The sequence below is a fragment of the Trichoderma virens genome, assembly GCF_000170995.1.
Source record: "Trichoderma virens Gv29-8 chromosome Unknown TRIVIscaffold_83, whole genome shotgun sequence".
NCBI lineage: Eukaryota > Fungi > Ascomycota > Sordariomycetes > Hypocreales > Hypocreaceae > Trichoderma > Trichoderma virens.
Window position 1 is genome coordinate 520,141 of NW_014013666.1, and position 20,404 is coordinate 540,544.

At 48.8% G+C, this 20,404-nt stretch overlaps 7 protein-coding genes across 7 annotated transcripts; 5 read left to right on the forward strand and 2 right to left on the reverse strand.

Annotated features, from left to right (window-relative positions):
• Positions 1–668: 668 nt before the first annotated feature.
• Positions 669–1,358, forward strand: TRIVIDRAFT_156171 (uncharacterized protein; the record flags this gene model as incomplete). Its single annotated transcript, XM_014098268.1, has 1 exon — positions 669–1,358. A coding segment is annotated over one exon (690 nt), but the record flags the coding sequence as incomplete, so codon positions are not given.
• Positions 1,359–2,513: 1,155 nt separating this feature from the next.
• On the forward strand, positions 2,514–4,643 carry TRIVIDRAFT_11649 (uncharacterized protein; the record flags this gene model as incomplete). The annotated part of the gene is made up of 2 exons (XM_014098085.1): positions 2,514–3,791; positions 3,870–4,643. Coding segments are annotated over 2 exons (2,052 nt in total), but the record flags the coding sequence as incomplete, so codon positions are not given.
• A 2,287-nt stretch (positions 4,644–6,930) lies between these two features.
• On the forward strand, positions 6,931–9,715 carry TRIVIDRAFT_67955 (uncharacterized protein; the record flags this gene model as incomplete). Its single annotated transcript, XM_014098269.1, has 4 exons — positions 6,931–7,634; positions 7,688–7,994; positions 8,067–9,629; positions 9,680–9,715. 4 exons carry the CDS (start codon positions 6,931–6,933, stop codon positions 9,713–9,715), a joined length of 2,610 nt encoding a protein of 869 aa, XP_013953744.1.
• Positions 9,716–11,202: 1,487 nt separating this feature from the next.
• Positions 11,203–13,552, reverse strand: TRIVIDRAFT_213606 (uncharacterized protein; the record flags this gene model as incomplete). Its single annotated transcript, XM_014098270.1, has 3 exons — positions 11,203–11,340; positions 11,690–13,188; positions 13,250–13,552. 3 exons carry the CDS (start codon positions 13,362–13,364, stop codon positions 11,203–11,205), a joined length of 1,752 nt encoding a protein of 583 aa, XP_013953745.1.
• A 380-nt stretch (positions 13,553–13,932) lies between these two features.
• On the reverse strand, positions 13,933–14,358 carry TRIVIDRAFT_224772 (uncharacterized protein; the record flags this gene model as incomplete). Its single annotated transcript, XM_014098271.1, has 1 exon — positions 13,933–14,358. One exon carries the CDS (start codon positions 14,356–14,358, stop codon positions 13,933–13,935), a length of 426 nt encoding a protein of 141 aa, XP_013953746.1.
• Positions 14,359–15,413: 1,055 nt separating this feature from the next.
• TRIVIDRAFT_224773 (uncharacterized protein) lies at positions 15,414–15,884 on the forward strand (the record flags this gene model as incomplete). The annotated part of the gene is made up of 2 exons (XM_014098272.1): positions 15,414–15,547; positions 15,716–15,884. 2 exons carry the CDS (start codon positions 15,414–15,416, stop codon positions 15,882–15,884), a joined length of 303 nt encoding a protein of 100 aa, XP_013953747.1.
• A 1,562-nt stretch (positions 15,885–17,446) lies between these two features.
• TRIVIDRAFT_139516 (uncharacterized protein) lies at positions 17,447–17,689 on the forward strand (the record flags this gene model as incomplete). The annotated part of the gene is made up of 1 exon (XM_014098273.1): positions 17,447–17,689. A coding segment is annotated over one exon (243 nt), but the record flags the coding sequence as incomplete, so codon positions are not given.
• Between the last annotated feature and the right edge of the window lie 2,715 nt (positions 17,690–20,404).

Here is a 20,404-nt window from a genome sequence, read left to right on the forward strand (position 1 = left end):
CAGCTTGCACCAATTTACCAGACAATTTCGAACACTTTGCGAAGCCCTGAACTCCCTTGGCACGCAAGTCCAGTCGTCAATCACGGTCTAGCTTGTCTTTATCGACTTGGGGACCCGGCAGCTGCCTACACAGCCGCCTAAAATATTCCTGAATCTTCTTTTCATTCGTTCTATCGAATTTGCAACAGTTACTCTTTGAGCGAGCCTTATTTCTCAAGAGTCAGCTTGCACCAATTTACCAGACAATTTCGAACACTTTGCGAAGCCCTGAACTCCCTTGGCACGCAAGTCCAGTCGTCAATCACGGTCTAGCTTGTCTTTATCGACTTGGGGACCCGGCAGCTGCCTACACAGCCGCCTAAAATACTCCTGAATTTCTCATTTTCGTGAAGCGCTTTTTGCCCTAACGACCCGCAATACCCACTTTTTGAGCGAGTTTCATTTCTCAAAAGTGATTTGCCCCACTTTGCACACACAAATAAATTCCCCCGCCGCACAAACCTTGTTGTTTACTTTTTCTCACCGCACCACCTTCCATTTCCTCACATATCACCAACCGCTTTTGTCTTAACCTCCGACCCTCTTGGCAACGCCTATTCCTCTTTCGCGATAATCTCTACGCTTGACGAACCGCCTTCTGAATCAGGACGCATCTTACCAGAGACGTCATGGCTGGTGCGTGGGACAACCACCAAACCGTCAACTGGGACGAGCCAGCCAACTGGGATCACCTCCAGCCGTCAAGTGACGTCAAAGTGGACCAGACAATCACTGTTAGAGAAGATGAAGCAACCGACATTGCCATTTCTTCTGATACTGTGGACACACCTTACCAAGACTCGCCAGAGCCAGCTCTGGAAGCATTTTCGATCGAGCCGGTCACCGAAGAAATTGAGAGAGACAGTGGCTCAACCGCTGCACAGGCTCAAGATGATAGCTTCATAGCCTCTGAGCAAGCTGCACCCGCCGAGCAAACTACACCCGCTGAGCAGACCACTCCCGCTGAGCAGACCACTCCCGCTGAGCAGACCACTCCCGCTGAGCAAACCACTCCCGCTGAGCAAGATGCACCCGCTGAGCAAACCACTCCCGCTGAGCAAGATGCACCCGCTGAGCAAACCACTCCCGCTGAGCAAGATGCACTCTCTGAACAGACTCACGGCGATGCCTTCACTCCCGCTGAGCAAGATGCACCCGCTGAGCAAGATGCACCCGCTGAGCAGACCACTCCCGCTGAGCAAACCACTCCCGCTGAGCAAGATGCACCCGCTGAGCAAACCACTCCCGCTGAGCAAGATGCACCCTCTGAACAGACTCACGGCGATGCCTTCACTCCCGCTGAGCAAGATGCACCCGCTGAGCAGACCACTCCCACTGAGCAGACTTCACCCACTGAGCAGACTTCACCCACTGAGCAGACTTCACCCACTGAGCAGACTCACGGCGATACCTTCCCCGCTGAGCAAACTACACCCGCTGATAATCAGGTGGAGAGCTCGTCGACAGTAGACAATGAAGAAAATACTTTCAGTCAGGGTGAAGAAGACGAAAAAGAGTCAGCAGTCACTACACGCAGTGTCTCCACGTTGAATTACGGCCGTCAAAGTGTCCTCTTCTATGTTGATGGAGAACGTCTGTTTGGATTTCACGACGAGCGGCTCAAACGCGTCGGTGGCAGCGTGGCTCCTGGTCTCTTGGTGGACGTTAAGCCTCGTTGGGGTCCGAACACAGAGTCAGTGCTGAACATTCGCTTTCGATTACAGAATGGAGAACTGGCCGTGACGATTGCATCTTGCAACATTAGAATGTCATCCTTGGACGACCCTTTGCAGTTGGAGGTGATTTCGTCGAAGACTCAAGACATTGTTGAGCAACTCTTCTCCGAGGGAATCCAAGATCTTGAAGGAGTCGAGTTTGCAATCCATCGCGGCAAAGAGTACAACGCTAAATTTGATGGCGTCGAAGCAGATGCACATTTGAGCGCGTTCATTTCAGCGATCTCCCCGAATTTCATTCGTGCTGATCTCACGGTCAAGAAGTCGCAGTTCAATCTGTTCTACCCAGACATGTTTTGGAAGAATCTCGAGAAGCAACCTGAGCCCCTGCAGGACATTGCGCGTCGAGTCAAGAAAGTTCTAGATGGAATTGACGGCGACGCTGCCTCGTCATGGTGGATAGTGTTCCCAGAAACAACAAACTGGCGCACCCGATGGGAGTTCTTTGTGTCCAAGGATCTCCGACGCAATCCGTTCCGACCTCTTGCCCAGGATGTGCGCAGAGGAGATATCAATGACTTGGACTACGGCAATATCACGCTGGAGAACATTGACCGCGAGAACACCCAAGATGACGCAACGAACGCCTTTGTGTCATACGACGAACGCACGGTGGCACTCATCGCCGGAGCAGCAGATGAAGCGAGGTGGCAAACAGAGCTTGCGATAGAATGCGCTGATGTCATGTTCTCTGGTGACTTTTTACCCTTGCCAGGCTCAGATTAGAAGTCTTCGCCAACAGACGTGGCAGTGTACGGTATTGAAGCCACAGGAGTTCCGACAGTTTGTATGGTTGCTATACCATTGGATAAGGATATGAAACGCGAACTACTTCCAGAAGTCCAGTCCAAAGTGCGCATCTTTGCCAACGTTCCTCTGCGTAAACACGATCGCCCACAGAAGGCGCTTACGAACGCACAGGTCGAAACCCTTGCTACAGCTTTGCAGAATGCTTTGGATGAAGCAGAGAGCAAAGCACGCAACGTCCTCCGTGCAGCCGAGCAGAAGTTACAAAAGCTGCTTGGCAATGAAAATTCCTCAGATGAAGCCATCGGCAGACAGTATGAAGTGGTTGAAAAGGTCAACTACGAAAAGTACCTCGAGGTCGCGATCCCAAAAATATTGTCGTACATTGAAGATTTTTCCAAGGAGGCTGCCGCCGCCATGCCTGATGCCGACAAGGATCTGAAGCGCTTCTGGGACGCTCGAAAGTACGCACTGCAACTTCGCAACAAGGAAGGAGAAGATGAACTTGCCCATCGTGACCGCATTATTGCATGGCTCAGAAGCCAGAAAGTTTTGTGCAGAGCTCCGACGAACACCAAGCGAGGTGAACCTTTTACTGGCTATCGTGTCAACCTCCCCGAAGGAGTTGTGGCCGACGTCGCCTTGTTTCACGTTCGCGTCCCGCTGCAGACAAATTGGCCACACGGATTTACCCAGCCGCCGTTTAAGCTTGATCTTCCAAAGAGGGCGTTTCCGACAAATCTGAATGTATACTTTCAAAATGTGCACAAGATGAAGAGTTACAGCTTATACATTGAATACGAGGTTGACGACAAGTCTAATAAAGCAGAGTGCTGGGCGGTTAATACTATGAACAATCTCGGAGAGAACACGTCAGCCTCGCAATATTGGAGATACATTTGTGCCTTTGAGAAATCACTCACTCCCACTACTCTCGATCTGACCAAGATGTTCCCTGGCATCGCGAAGTTCATTGACTCTGGCAGATTCCGAGGTCAACACAAGTCAGCAGCCCAGGCACTTTCGCAAACTAAAGCAGGCAAGGTTTTTATCGCTGGCGGACCGGGCTCTGGAAAGTCAACATTCGCTGCAACTGTTGTGGAGGCAATCCTCAGTGATGTTGTCGTCCCAGTGACTGAAGATGCCGAAGATGCCGAAGATGCCGAAGATGCCGAAGATGCTGAAGATGCCGAAGATGCTGAAGATGCTGAAGATGCCGAAGATGATGAAGATGAAGATGCGCCTACTGAGCAGGACAAAGGCAAAGCTGTTGCGACCGAAGCCGATGAGGCAGAATGGGGCTCTGGTGATGATGATGAACCCATTATTGGCTCCGACTTCGCAAAGCCATTGAAGCAGCTTGATGCAGCCCCAGCGCAAAAACCCCCATCCATGGTGGTCTGGACAGCGCCCCAGAATACGCAGATCAATGACGCTGTGGAACGTTTGAAGCTAGCGATGCCGAATAAGAAAATTATCCGAGTCCACTCATACGCGCTCGAGCTTCGATCATTCATGACGGCCAAGCCCGAGGCACCAGAGTGTATTCCTATTACGGAGGAGACACCCGGAGCGCACAAACGGCTGTTCAGATTGATCAATTTGTCCAGAATGAGCCAGTTTCAAGAAGGAAATCCAGCAGCCGATCCCCACTCATGGTCTTCGCAACTTCGTGCCAAAGTAGAAGCCTCTCCGAAGGAATATCACATCATGATAGAGTGCTGGAGAACTCGGCAGGAAGATCCAACAGCGTTCCGCGTCAACAAGAAAGACTACGCGGCCGAGGCCCGGAGACTGATGGACAAGTTTATTGCCGACGCCGACGTCGTTGCTGGTACTCCGGTTGCTTTGATGACCATGTTCAACCATATCGAGCCAGTTACCCCGTCATTTTTCGTCGTTGATGAGGTTGGTCGAATGACGGAAGCCATGACATTTGTAGCAACAGCTCGACATCCTGATACGCCGACGATTCACATTGGAGACACGAAGCAATTTGGCCCTATGGCTGTTGCAGAGCAAGATAGGACATACAAGGTACTCTTCAAAGAGCAGCGCAAGCATAGCCTCCTACAGCGGGTAGAGGGAGCCGGCCTGATTGACTTTGTGTTATCGGCAAATCATCGAGCACATGGCGACGTCCATGAGTGGGCGCGAGGATATTTATACATGTCTGATATGAAGACCGTTTACCGTCGCGATGCATACTCCGAGCAGATACATCAGTGGATAACGGATGAATGCGGTAGGAGCTACGGCCAGAAAGCGGTTCCTGGATCGAACATGATTTTGATCGATGTACAAGAGGGCACAGAAGAGAAGGTTGGACATTCCTTTACCAACCCCACAAACGCGAACTTCATCATGGCCTTGGTCTCGCGTCTAGCAGCGTCCGCCCCCGTGTACTCTGTGCAGTCATTCATGCAGAATCCGAACGCGGACCCCTCTACCTACGCATGGGGCAAAATTCTCGTCATCACCGGATACAAACAGCAGAAAATCTTGCTGGAAGAGAAGCTTTCGCAACTGTCGCCCGCAGAGATCCCACGCGATCTTGTGTCTGTTCGTACGATAGATGATTCACCCAGCCATCAGGCAGAGGTAGTCATTTGCGATTTGGCTCGATCAGATGGCGTTGGGTTCCTCAATGATCATAAGCGGCTTGCTGTAATGACGACTCGGGCCCAAGGAATGACCATCCTCGTCGGCCAAGAAGCTATGTTTTCAACGAAAAGTTCGGGTATCTCGGAGTTGTTTAATTACCTCAAAACACGGGACAGCGTCGTCAGAGTCTCCGGCTGGAAGATTGTTTGTTCTCACTGCTTGCTACCTGGGCATCGCAAAGAAGATTGCAACAACGTACTCGTCTGTAGTTTCTGTCGACAAGACCATGCAGGGCGCAACTGCAACAGGGCTCAGCCATTCAGGAAAGCTACCTTTGTCAACGTACCTGCAATTGATGATATGTTTCGACCGATCTTCTCAAGCGGCAAGGCAGAGAAGGGACAGTCTGTCAAAAAGGTCAAGAATCGACGGGCGCAAGCTAAAAAAGAGTCAACGTCCAACTATCACGTGCAAGAGGCTCGCAAACTCGCACAACAATTTTACGGCTACCACATGAAGATGGATATTAATTTTGATGATGACTCTATTCCTCAGATTGAATTGGACTCTGACAATCACGAACCGACCTCAATTGCTGGACCCTCGGGATACAACAGTGTCGTGGATGACGAATCATTCGATTACGCGCCCGCTGGAAGTTGGGATTCACACGCAGACATACCAGGAATGACCGGCGGCTACCCAGACCCAGAGAATCAACGCAAGGAAAATGAAAGAATTGATTCTGCCTGGTAGATGCCTTGACAAAATGGCGAGTTAACAGACGAATGGATGAGGTCTTTTCTTTCTTTTTTTCTCTTTTTCCTTTTTTTTTTCTAGTTTGTTTGTTGGTTTTATAAGGGTTTGCTTAGCAATCAAAGGACGAAGAGGGGCCACATCAATCAATGGTCACCGAGGACTATATCTTGCAGCCAATGGGCGATATGGCGAGTGATGACCTGAGAGTCAGCTCATAAGGACTTGATATTTCTGTTTGTTATTTGCGTCATCTTTCTTTTCTTTCCGCGATAAGGACACTATGCTCTTTTGTTTGAGGGTTATTGTATGAGTCACACCCGCAGTTCTCCAGAATTCATCTCTTTTATTCTATTTTCCCTCTTACGCGATTTCCAACCATCTCAACAAAGGTCTAGCTTGTCCATATGGACTTGGGGACCTGGCAGCAACCTAGTGTAGCAGCCTAAAATATTCCTGAATCTTTTCATCGTGAAGCGCTTTTGCCCTAACGAATCCGTGGCCTTACTTTTGAGCGAGTCTCATTTCTCAAAAGGAAGGACGCACCTTATCCAAGACATCATGGCCAATGCTTGGGAACCTGACGCAAGTCAAATACAGCCAGCCAACTAAGATCACCTTTAGCCGTCGAGTGATTTGCTCAATAAAATACACTCGTTCATCTATCTCTGGTCCACCTACCCTTTCAGCCCACCCACCATTCATGCCAACAAACTTGGCACACACGCCATTACACCTTGCTCTTGCTATCATTTTGAACACCTTCGGCAAGCGCCAGCGACGATTTGATGCTCATGGAAAGGCAAGTCAAACCCACAAAGTAACGAGTACAACATTGCTAACTGTTCTCTCAGCTATTGGCAGGTACCATGAACTCGTTGACAGATACGTCATGACCGGCCGTCCGCGATCGTGCCTTCCTCCTGGAGGCGAGGGGTAGGAAAATTTTTCTCAATGCGAGGGAGTCTACGGCAATCTATCATGGGGAGACTTCAATGTGATCAATTGATCAATTGACAAATATCGCGCTTCGTCACTGATCAAGAAGATGGCTCCAAAGCGTCGGCAAAGCCAGCGGCTCAATCCCAGCCCTCCTGAAGATGATGTCCACGATGACGGCGGCATTACTACCTCTCCGCCTCCAAAGCGTCGGCGAAGCAAGCGACTCAATCCCAGCCTTCCTGAAGATGATATGCAAGACGACAGCGGCATTGTTCTCTCTCCGCCAATTGAGAATAGCGTCCAAGATGGCGGTGTCATCGTTTTCTCTCCATCCCCTGAAGATGAGATGCAAGACGATAGCGGCATTGTTCTCTCTCCGCCAATTGAGAATAGCGTCCAAGATGGCAGTGTCATCGTTTTCTCTCCATCCCCTGAAGATGAGATGCAAGACGACAGCGATACCTTTCCCTCTCTATTCCTTGAGAGTGATATGCAAGATGACAGCGACACCTTTCCCTCTCCTTCCCCTGAGAGTGATATGCAAGATGACAGCGACACCTTTCTTTCTCCATCCCCTGAGAGTGGCATCCAAGATGACAGCGACACCTTTCTTTCTCCATCCCCTGAGAGTGGCATCCAAGACGACAATAAAAGCACGAGCAGGGATAAAGCTTGGAGGTCACGCTTGACATCTATGGGCTTACCCGAGGATATCATTGACAGCGAGAATGTTGATTGGATCAAGATCTTCCTACTCGTTTCTCGCGCTACATCCGAAACGAAAGCAGAAATCATTCAGTTTGTCGAGGAGTAAGTTCCCTTTATCACGTCTATTGACTCTTTACTGATACCTTAAATAACAGGATTCGCACACGGACTTACCCGACCTCGTTAATCGACCCCACTGCGTTCCAAAATGATGTAGGCCGATCCATTTGGCACACTCATTGTCTCAAGATGGATGAGCATTGGCAGGAATACCTGAAAGAACTACGAGAAATTCTTGGAGGGTCATACCCCTACAACACCATGGCAAAGCCATCGGGACCCTTCGGCGCAGTTATGCACATCCAGTGGCATTACCCAACCAACAATACCAAGAAAACAAACATTTCCTTCGGGCACGTAGTGGACTCGAGCAACCAGAGCCTTCTCCATCAAGTCAAGAAAGTGGGACGTTCAATGAATATATCCACATCGGATATGATCCCATTTCGCAATACGGCCAGAAAACCCTCTTAGGAAAAGGATTTTGGATCGGATTGGTCGAAGATTTTCCGCCGCTGCGTTGACTTCAGCTATAAGATAATGACGGCCGCTCCTATCATCATTCTGATCGGGAAGCATGCGTTTAAGGCATACATATATAAATTCAACAACGACCCAACGCTCAAACTCAAAATGGTCGATCTTGGTCTTCACCTTACGATTTTCCAGGGACGCGCATCAATGTATATTGCATACAATAAGATGACTTTACGAATCGAACACTTGATCTTTTACACGTACCACGGCTCTCACTTTGCACAAGGCGCTTCAATACAAAGTGGAATACACTCGGATTATATTTGGAACGTTGCAGCGTCGATGGCCCGCATCCCGATAAAGAACACACACCATTTCATGAAAGCATCCCGCGATACTTTATTTACCTCGCGTGAAGATGGCTACCCAGCCCTGAAGAGAGCCAGAGATACATTGGAGGCAGATGGTTATGCACACTTGAAGGAATGGCGGGAAATTCATCGCAAAAATGGCTATCCAAATTTGAAGAAATCTCGGGAAATCCAGCGCAAAAATGGCTATCCAGCCTTGAAGAAGGGTCGAGAAACCCAGCGCAAAAATGGCTATCTAGCCTTGAAGAAGGGTCTTGAAACCAATCGTAACAATGGGTATCCAAATTTGAAGAAAGCTCGAGAAATCATGCGCAAGGATGGTTATCGTTGCTTGAAGAACAATAAAGGTCAACAACTCCAACGCAAATTGGGGTTCCCAAATTTGAAGCAAGGTCGCGAAACTCAGCGCAAAAATGGCTATCCAAGCTTACAGAAAGCTTGGGCAATCAATCGCGCAAAAGGCTATCCTGGAGTGAAGAAAGGTCTTGAAGTTAATCGCAAAAATGGGTTTCCAAATTTGAAAAAGGGGCGTGAAATTCAGCGCGCGCGCGGCTTTCTGGAATTGAAAAAAATTCTAGAAAACCAGCGCGCAGGAGGATTTCTAGCCTTGAAGAGGGGACGCGAGACTCAGCGCGCAGCAGGATTTCCAGCCTTGAAGAAGGCACGCGAAATTCAGCGCGCAGCAGGATTTCCAGCCTTGAAGAAGGGAGCAGATACTAACCGCGCAAAAGGCTTTGCTCTAAGGAACAACAAGTTCAAAAGACTGCTGTATAGCAAGGAAGCTGATTACCTATTGAGCCATGATATAGAATCCTATGATCGCCAGCAGGTAGGCGATATTCACGATCATTTCGCTAATTTGTTCGGATGGTCAAACCGCTGGAAGGATTTTCAGTCAAAACGAACATCCGGATATTCAAGACGCCTCAAGGAGAGTTACCAAGCTTTCAAGAAATATCGCGAGTCACCCGAATCATTCTGGGAAGAGTCCATAAGAGTGCAACGAAGATTTCTTGCCAAGTATGCAATATGGTACCACAAGGACAAAAATCCATATGGTGTACCCTATAATGGACCAGAGGCGTCAAACAATGCAAACGGTATGGATGTAGATGGCTACCACTATGCTATATGTCTATTCTGGTATAACAAGTCCGGAACCAAGGAGTTCAAAGATTTCGTTATTCAGGTACGCTACGCCAACCATTCCAATCACAGCTTGGGCTAACACATCTATAGAAATACCAAGCGGTGTCTATCCAACAGGAAGAATGAAATCAGGCGGATGGGGAGATTTTGGAAGGAAATGAATTGAGATTTTTTGCGATGAAAAATTGCTACAGTGTATGAAGAGATCTGCTGCGTGATGTGCAGGGTGCATTATTTATCTCAGATAGGAGAAGTAATGGAATGCAAGATACTGTAAAGATCATCTCTCATAAAATATTAACAGGGTGAATTAATCAGTCAGACCAGCTTGCAATTCCATCTGAACAATTCATTTAGCACTCCGTCGAATCAAATTCCACCCGAAAGACCTCGGACTTTGAACCATCCGGACTGTTGGACGTCTTGAAGTCGGATAGGCAGTTTAATACGCCCAGATTCCCTAGTCAACTTTATGAAGACACATTCGGTATATATGACTGAGAGGGCGGCAATGACAGCAAAACACGAGTGCGACAACCATGTAAATGGATTGTATGCTTCAAAATACACGACGGTTATATGCTGCGGGTGAGCTGCCTCGCAGACGTTCACGCAGGCATATTCGAGGTGCCAGAGAAGATTGGCTCGCTGGCGTTCAGCATCGCACTGCCCAGGCGCTAGATTGTGCATACACGATGAAGTGTCCGCGCACCATCTCGTGAGGGAAGTGGGCATTAGGAGATCGAAAAGCTCATCACCTATGGTTGAATATTTGGTCAGATGGAAGAACTATGGCTCAGAGGATGACGAATGATAAAGAGAAGAGAGCTTATCTGGTGAGCGGAAGAGATAGAAAGAGGCCAAGCTTTCGCGAGAGAAAATTAATACTCGCAGATACTTAAGTGAGAAATACAGCCAAAAGCCCGCCAAGAGAGAGAGGAAAGGGAAATGGCGCAAGGCTCACCTGGTTGGGGTACGCCAGAGAGCCGCACCTGGCAGATATTACTTCGCAAAGCTACCTTTGCATGCTTGCTTAGGTATATTAGTGAAAATTGGAACTTTGTTATTGAGTACCTATGAAACTGGGCGTTTGAACGTTTGAACGAGACCGTGGCTCTTTCAGCTCTACTGAAATCCTGAAACACTTGGGCAAACGGGCAGGAGATAAGGCAGACACGATGCGCTGCCGGCATGCGGCATTTCGTGTCAAACGGATTTATTTGTTTGGCTGATTGTATGGTAACTTGCGTCTATTAACATGGAAGAGGCTGGTGCTCCAATTGCCGTCTGGTCACAGAGTGACTCTTGTGTTGCCGTAACATTGTCTTCTTCGTAATTAATCTCATCTACCACGTGTTCAGTTTCAGAGACGGTGATATTTTCTAATTATTCCGCCGCCAGAGAAATGTTTTCATGTACATCAATGGCTATTTTTGGTTGTTGTTAGACATTATGCCGTCCGAGTGTAATCTGTCTCCCAATCTCAGAAGTGTTCGTCGCGTTTGCTTTCGGGTTTTTTTTTTTTTTTTTTTTTTTTTTTTTTTTTTTTTTTTTTTTTTTTTTAGATTCTGTGCCCAAATATTCTTCGGTTGACTGTGCATGATCTGGCGCGCTCAAGGTCTACTCATTCTAGTGAGATGGCCATGCGCCGTGGGTGTGCTCTTCGGTCGGATCGATGTCGCAGTCGATGAGGCCATCCATTGAGCTTCCAGTGAGCACTCGGCTTCTGAGAGAGTGAAGATATCGACGTACTGTTACCTAGTAGAATTCGCCCAAGTTTAAGATTGCAGGGGCGAGACCGCTTAAATGAAGCGCTGCGAATCCTCTCGACAACTTTTGGGATTATTCCCCGGCGAGTAAGAAATGCCTTCATGCAAGTTGGCTGAGACCGCAATAAGAAGGCGGAATGTTAGATATTACTGTCTCACAGCAAGCATATTGTAAGATTAAACCTTGCGTACATAGGTATCCAGAATTAACTCCTCAGTACTAGCTACCAAGGACAGGTATAAAATCTCAAATTCTATTTTATAATTTCTGTAATATACCCCCTGTTTAAGCTGAAAAGACCTTTTGTACCTTGCCGGTGCATTTTCCAACCTTTACAGCCCTCTTCTCTAACGCATTCTTCAACGGCGTCTTCGCTTGGATGTAATCCACCAGCACCTCATCCAGCGTGTCAAGGACGACGAAATCACTCCTCTTAGGCAGGATATTGTCTCCGCCCCCAGCAACGAAATCCACAGTGACCATCACGTACTCCTTCTCCGGGTCGATTCTCTCTCCTGAAATCCTTGCATCCACGAGCATGAATCCGGCAGGATTTGACGGGTTATACCTGACGTTGAGGTTGTGCGAGATTTGGAACCATGATGACAGTTTCTGGTTGTTGAATTGATTTACGCGCGATACGCATCCCTCGAGGATCTTGAGCAGGTCCTCGCCCGAGTAGGTCAACTTGGTCACGGCATTGCCAAAGGGGAACGACGTGATGACTTGGCCTCTCGTGATGTTACCGGCGTCGATGGTTGCCCGAACGCCGCCTGCGTTGATCAAGGCAAAGCTCGGTCTCTGGTCTTCAGGAGTGTCCGTGGTAAGGTTGTAAAGGTACTCGAATGCGGCATCAGCCATGACCTGGCCGAGGAGACAGTCGCCGCTCTGGCACGCAGTCTGGTCGAGAGTATTCTCCGTTGTGCCGACGACTTCGTTTGCAAAGTCTTCGAATGGACCTCTCCACGCGGTGATCTTGGCCTGGAGGTCAGGCTCCAGTTTGGTCGTGTTATCCATATGGATTGGAGCGCCGTGATACGCAAGCGCTTTGCCGTCATCGTCAAACGTCACATCGATGGAGCCTAGATACTCGCCCCAGCGATACGACGTCACGATAAAGACCTCATTTCCGGCCAGATCGTTCACAATCGTGGGGTACTTGCCCTGAGCGCCGTCCATGTCTCCAAGCAGCGTGTGACTGTGGCCACCAATGATGAGAGACAGGCCCTCGGTACCAGCGGCGAGCTGCTGGTCAACGTCGTAGCCAATGTGCGTCAAGGCCACGATGCGCTTGATATCGGTTGTGTTGCGAATCTCCCAGATGGCCTTTTGGACCTCATCCACCGGATCGAGAAAGGTGGTTAGCTCGCCAACGTGGGAAATCGTGGGTGTCGTCGGCGTCGTCGCTCCGATAACGGCAAGCCCATGCTCCTCAAAGATGTGATAATTCTTGATTGTCGACTTGAGATCCGCATACTCGCTTTTGACATTGCACGACACAACGGGAAACGTCAAGTTCTTCAAAAAGGCGCCCAGCTTCTCGTCGCCGCCATCCCACTCATGGTTGCCCAGCGTCATGGCGTTGAACTGGAGGTCGTTCATCGTCTCGGCAATCTTCTCTCCACCGTAGAAGGAGTAGAAGAGAGTGCCCTGGAACTCATCGCCGGCGTTCAACCACAGATGGTCCGGATACTGGGCGCGCAGCTCGGTGACCTTTGTCTTGATGCGGGCATAGCCGCCGAAGCAGCCCTTTGCGGGATCGACGCAGTCTGTGCCGGCCTTGACGTACTGGTCAAGATGAGCGTGGACGTCGTTGACGTGGAAGAAGGCTGTTTAGCGCATGTACGAGTCAGCCAGAGCAGTAGTTCCAGATTTGTGGTAAAGCCTTACACATATTATAGTGCCCTTCATCGTCAATGCCTCGCTTGAGCAGCCGCCTGCTGTAGAGCACATCGTCGGCCAGCGCACAGCCCACGAGAGCCGACAGCACGACTGAGGCCCTCATGGCGTCTTTCCACCTCTCGATAAGCCCCACCGCCTGGATTCTTCGTATAGCAGCGGCCTAGTGAAGCCTAGCCGGAGAGTCGCGATCAATCAGCGGCAGAAGAGGTTGAAGCTACAGTATCAATAAAGTCGCTGGACAGCGGACTCTTGGTTTCTTATATGCGCTCAACACTCACCCACCGCGTCGTTTCGTTCACCGAGGATTGCAGGTTCGACGCTTTTTTCTTACCTGCCTCCCTTGAAGGGACTTTTTGAAGGCCAAGACCTGCTTTGACTAATGGGGCTTGTGTTGCCAAGTCCACGTGGGGATGTCACGTCACGGTGCGAGAGGCACTGTGTCAGCTTTCTGCTGGAGTTTGTCTGAGAATCCGGCATCAGCATCTTATCTCATGCATCTGCCCTGTAACGGCTACTTCAGCTCGGCATCATCCGTCGGTGCTTATTTGGGAACATACATAGTATCCATTATGCCGGTTACATTATGTTCCAACACTGGGCCTTTTAGTGTAGCAGTAGTTTCATGATAACACCTCCATTCATCTATCCTACCCTTGGTACCTGTATGTACGTTATGAGATCTGCTTCACCACAGACTCTATATCGACAAGATCCCACACATCACTGAATTTGTTCCCGTCCACCACATGATACAACGTAAATTGCGACGTCGTAATCTGACGGTCTGTCGCTTCAATTCCCTGGAAGCTGCCTTGATGTGTGCCTGTAATCTTGAAATGCAAAGCAAGGTAATCACCTTCAATGGTGAGATGCTTTACCTCCCAGTGCCAGTCGGGAAATGCAGTCACCAGCGGCTTGAATTGCGCTGTAACTGTCTTTGGATCCCAAGGCTCATCATTGACGTTAAGAGGCGACGTATAAAATGATTCCATTGCTTCAAAATTGTGTGAGTTGCAGTGCTGAAGATATGTGTCGTATAGCGCTCGGTACTGTTCGATCTTGGTCAAAGACACTGAATTTACATTGTTGGCTGCCATAATGATGCAGTTGATGAGACGGCCGATTTATGTGTTTGACGTTGTGGTGTATGATAGAAAGCGAAAGGATTTGTTGACGAGTTGGTAAAAGTTGCAGAAGGAACAGTTTAATATACCATACAAGTAGACAATTAGAGACAATACATGTATCGCGCTCGGTAACATCTGTGCTTACTGATCACAATACTTGATTTCGTAATTGCACCAAGACAACCTCTTGGCGAGCTGGATTACGCATCCGTCCTGCTCAGGCAGTGCGGCCTAAGCCCCAGCAGCGCTTTCTAATGGCTCTGTAAGCCTTACGAAGTCTGAATAATTTCTCCAATATTATGTGAAGTTGCTGATCTTGGTGTTCTACGTATTCAAAGTCTGACAGTAATTACTCTTTCAAAAGCCTCATTCTCTTAGAAGCCGCGCTCGTCCTCTTGCGCTGGTCAAAGCGCCGGAACAATCGCAAGAACGTAAACAGCTGGGCCAATCCCAGCACCTCGATACCTTCACCAAAAACAAACGAACATTAGCCTACTTGTCAGCTCTAGACGAACTAATACATCACCTGGAACATTTGAACGAGAGGGTTTTTCTGTCGAGTACCAATCAATAAAGCCGTGGGGAACCTTACAGTGATGAAAAATGCAGCTCCTCGTGAAGTTATCCCCAACATCTGCCGTTTCTATTTAGAGACAGATTTCTCAATGACTAGAAATCCCTAACTGATGACTCGCATCCAATGTCCATCTACTACGTCTACTGGATTATCAATACTAGAAAAGGGCAATCTACTTCAGAGAGCCGAGGCCAACATACGACTTGACTTCATTCTCTAGGTTGCTTACCCATGGGACGGACAGGAACGTGGAAGAACGCTCGCCTTTGGCCCTCTGTACGGTGGGTCTCCAGAGGCCCAAGGTGAATATTCTATGGCAGTACGCATTCACGACATGCGCAGACCCGAGAGCCACCCTACTATGGGCCAGCTAGCATAGTAGAGATGCCGCTCACTTGCGCGTATTAGTTACGACATAACTATGCGCATACTTTACTACTATTTCATCATGTCCGTGACCGACTGGATACCCGCCATCCCCGACGCCTTCTTCGTTCTCGCCGCTCCAAGCTCTTCTGAGACAGGAACCCAGTCCCACGACGAGCCCCGCAAGCCCCATACCAACGAACGAATACACCATGAGTGTGCTGAAGATGCGGGTGGAAGAGCTTCGAGGGAGTCGTCCAGCTTCGGGCACAGATAGGCGAGGGCGACTCACTAAATCACGAAGCTGGGATCGCCTTCCACGATACGGTTCGATCTGAGAACTAGGCTTCCTTACAGCAACTGGGCGACTGACAGTCATGACAGCCCGAGCCAAGGCCAGGAGGAACTTTTCACCAGTTCTACTGGATCCATCTACGTCCATGCTGAAAATGATGTCCAGAATGAGCGGCACGGCGCTTTTGTTTATGCCAACAAACTGGCATACATCACGCAATTACACTTTGCTCTCGTCTGTCCTCTTTGGCCGCAGTAGTATCACTACGGAAGCTCTTGATTGCTACATCCCAACCACATACCCACTGGTGGTTGCTCGTTTCCGACAAGCCATGGCGATGACTCGGTCCGCATGCAAAGACTAGTCAAGCTCAGATTATAACAAGAATCAGTCCTTTCTTTAACATGAATTGACCCTGTCAAATCAGAGACTTATTCCTTCTCGAAGCAAGAGAAAATTCACGAAGGCATCACCGTAATCACTGGACATTCAAGCCCAGATCAGACCGAAGTGCCAGCAACGCTCCAGCTTGCATAACTGAAAATCCCACGCATCCAAGCGCTACTGGTATATCGGAAACCCACCGGTAGGATCAAAGAGAAACCATGAATTACGATCTCGATCCAGACCTTGAACGGGAATACATGACTAGAGGACTCATCATTTGGCCTGAGGCCATACCGACAGACCTATGAATTCGTGCATTGGACAGGGAAGCAGGAGAATATGGGAGAAATTGATGGACAAGCTGCACCAGCTCCATATAGATTAGGAGAGGAGGGACTGCTAACTAGTAGCTGAGTAGCTAGGCGGCTTGGGGGATCCATCTGTTAGTTTCACGTCGTGTTCAACGAAATCATCGAGCCACACGCCAGAGCATTCAACGCATCAGATAAGGCTGTTCTCCTGGCGCCAGTACCTTACTATTCGCATTCAGAGGAATTATAAAGCGCGGAAAACAAGTCAAGAGCTATACAAAGCTTGGAAATCATAACGCTGACGGTGCTTCGTCATTGCAAGCGCGAAAGACAAGACGAAGATTACAGCAGATTTGGCCATCCCATCACGGTCATGGCTGACACAAACATCGTGCCGGGCCCGCTTCTTGTGTTTTGATTGCTCTTCTTCCTTGCGCTTCTTTTCCTTCTCTCTTAGCCTATATTTCTCGTCTATTATCTGCGGCTGTTCCATTTCCCTTTCCTCTCTCTCTTGGCGGGATTTCTGCTGCAATTCTCGCTTGAGTATCTGCAGCTGTTCCATTTCCCTTTCTTCTCTCTCTAGGTGGGCTTTCTGCTGCATCTCGCTTGAGTGTCAGCAGCTGTTCTTTCTATTCGCGAAGAGCCTGGTCTCTTTCCAGTCAGTGGTGTTGCTTTTGTCTGTCGAATCCCAACATTTCCGCACACATGTGCTGCACCATTGGAGACGAGGCGTATGATACAGCCAAAAAAAATGCCAATACCTCTGACATTTGCAGAGAAGGAACTTCATTCTCCTAACCAAAGTCATTTCGTCGCGTCGCCACCATGGCATTGTCAGATCCCCAACATCAGAGACAGAACCCCTAGATTGGTAAAAAAGACTCCTCGCTACACGGGGCGCACCATCCAGGCCACGCTCTCGATCACCAAACTGACGAGACGACAGATTTCAACCCTTTAAGTGGACATTCGCCACTGCAAGAACTTGGGCCATCATCCACAATACTATCTCGACCTGCTTTAGGGAGGGCGGATTCCTAATTATAATTACAATCTGCAAAGACTCGCTCACTTCTCACATTAGATGGTTCTCCTCTCCACGTCGCTGCCGCAATACCATCTATTGCTGTAAAAGACACACAGCGACCCAAGACAACGAATACATCCGCTCCATCTAAATCACCACCACGAAGCCCTGTAGCATTACGAGCACCGCCTATTGGTCCTGCCGCTACTCCAGTATCCTCAGCCACAACGGTGCCAGCTCCGCAAACTCAGAAAAATCCCCAGACACCAAGTACTGCACCACACAGACCAGATACCACGAGTCCAACAAACCCACAATCAGGACCTCGAGGCTATGTTCCACTAGCCAGAAGCTCTTCATTTAGTTCTCGTGGTGGAAGAGGTGGATGGAATCAACCCCCACCTCGTCATTTGTCTGGTCCAACAGCATCAGCAACACCATATCATCAGCGGCACGGCAGGCCCAACTAGCGAGGCGGCGAAGGCATACGAGGAAATATCACTACAAACTGCGCCGAGAAAGAGATATAATGTGGCGAGAGGAGATATTAGGCAGAACAAAGTACTTATTATCAAAGGGCAAACTTATTATGAGATTACCCGTCACGATCAGGGATCCAACTGGAAAGAGGAAGAACACATGTTGAAAAACGCGTGCGATGACTGCAGTTGAACGCACAAGGTTTCTGCTAGAGGAAACAGCTTGGATGGAGGGGCGGCTGGGAAAACCAGAGAAGCAGTGTACAGACTGCCATGTACTATCTGCAGGGGTAGCAACATCACTGTATCCTCAATGATGTAGCTCGGCCAACCAAACTGCAGGCTGTTGATATCCGTAATGGGGATGAAGGCGTATGTGCTGCGATATGGAGAGCATGGAAGAAGGCTGCTGGCTCTATAATTCTGGGCCCCCATCTGTCCTCTAGATCTTCTTTGGAAATATCAAGTTGAAAATTAGAAGTTTGATATAGAAAGCTCAAGGTGCAATCGTGCTCTGAGTAGACGTTGATCAAGCGACCACACACACTCTTGAGCGTCAGCCACACTCGACTTTCCGACGGCGCTGGTGTACCATTACCACCAGATTCACGACAGCCGTAACCATTGACCTTGATCAATCTGGCTGACGGCCAGTGGATATGGTCACCTTGGCCTAGGTAGTTGTGTTTTGCGTAATCAATTTAGCTGAGCTCATAGTAACTGGTGGACTGCGATCGAACACGATCAATGAAATGACTTTGCACAAACCAGCTGAACACGATTTAATTAGATGCTCCTGCGAACTGGATGACCCAATCCATTTAGGTAACTTCCATCAATCTAGCTGATTCGAACGAACAGGCTGGCCTTTATCAGCCTATGACATTGGTTAAACGAGTCATTATTCTCCAAACTCGGGTGTATTGTGACATGTCGCTCTGCCGCTATCGAAAAATTAAGGCCATGTTCGTATTTGTAACCAACAAGGACAAGTCGGCTTGAGAGGCTTGGATCTTGGACGGTTCAGTAGCTATGAGGTGCTGTTAGCCGGCGGTACTTCTCTCTAAATGGATTCACAGACTACATGTAGTCTTGGGTTTGCGGCGGCAAGCAGCAATTTGAGCTCTTCAATGCCCCTAGTAAGCATGGTCAACATGAGCTAAGCGAATTCACCCGTTGTCTCGGCGTCGGCTGTCTACTTGCAGATCTCCTCTACCATGGCTACAAAGGTACAATCGCCGCATCGATTATCGTAGAGTGACCTAAGTGCTCAAGCCGTATGATAGCCGTAGTGTATGAGTGCTTCGCCGACGGCTGCCTTAGCACCCTTGTCGGTAAACTCCTGGCTCCCTTTAAGGCGTCCTTTTGGGAGTATGTACTGCCCCTTTGGCCTTTGTGTCAATATTGATGACAACAGTGGTAGTTTTTCCCTCGCCTGTGTTTGCGTGTTGCTGTGGCTGCTTGGTAGGTAGCGATATGCGCCGTGGCGGCCGTCGACCTGAGGCCCCCTTTGGGTCGCATCTATTCCTCGTCCTTGGTATCTTTGGCGGCGTGTAGCCTCCTGTTCGATAGAGCTGATGCGGGAGAAAGTTCTGTCGAGGGAGCGGGGGAAGAAAAAAGACAGCAACACTCGTGTACAACAAGCGAAATACAGCACAAGGTAAGGCATGAGACAGAGAGCATCAAACAACGCGTCACTTATTACGGCGATTCAAGTCAGGCTCATGGCGAAAACGTAACTTCGGTCGTACCAGCGCCCGCTAAGCAATCCTAGGAGGACATAAAACAGCTCAACTGGAACAAGGCCAGTGACCCCTCAAAAATTTCGCGGCCAGATCGGACGGCTGAAGTCACGATGTCGGGCGAGTTAATCGGCAGCTGATCTGTCATGGGACTGAACCCCATATATCCCTTCGTGTCGCGCAAACACCCTGAATGGTGTATTTCTATCAGCGGTCGCTGTATCAGTCTTCGTTATCATTTCCAAATGTTTCAATCATCGCGACGCATCGTCTATCTCAAGAAGCCGAGTGGGCTCTTTTCTTCAGATCCATTCCATTCTTCAGTATCTAGGCATTACATCTACGTCTACTAGATCTATCTACATCTATTAGAAAAAACAAGCTCTATTTGGTAAGATCCTTTTTATTGTCCAATATCTAGGCGTTTGCGTCTGATGAAAAACGCTATAGAATCGACGCCTGTTTGATACCGTTGCAGGACATACAAGACGCGGACATGGTTCCATTTGTCAAAGAAGGATAGTTGCCTATTGCTACTTTCTTCCACTATCGCTACTTTCTTCTACTATCGCTACTACGCTTTCCCTTATTCCTCATGCCTACCTGTAATAGGTAGTATCTGGTATTCTAGAACCACTCCCTTTTTCAACATGTGTTCTTCTTCTTTCCAATTGGATCCCTGTCGATGACGAGCAATCTCATAATAAGTCTCCCCTTTGATTTTTCGCGTTGGATCGAAATTTTGCTGTTCTAATAGCAGCTCGACAACCTTGATGTTTTCCTGACCGATGGCTGCAAGCATCGGGGTTGCAAATTCGGCCTGTAAAGTTTT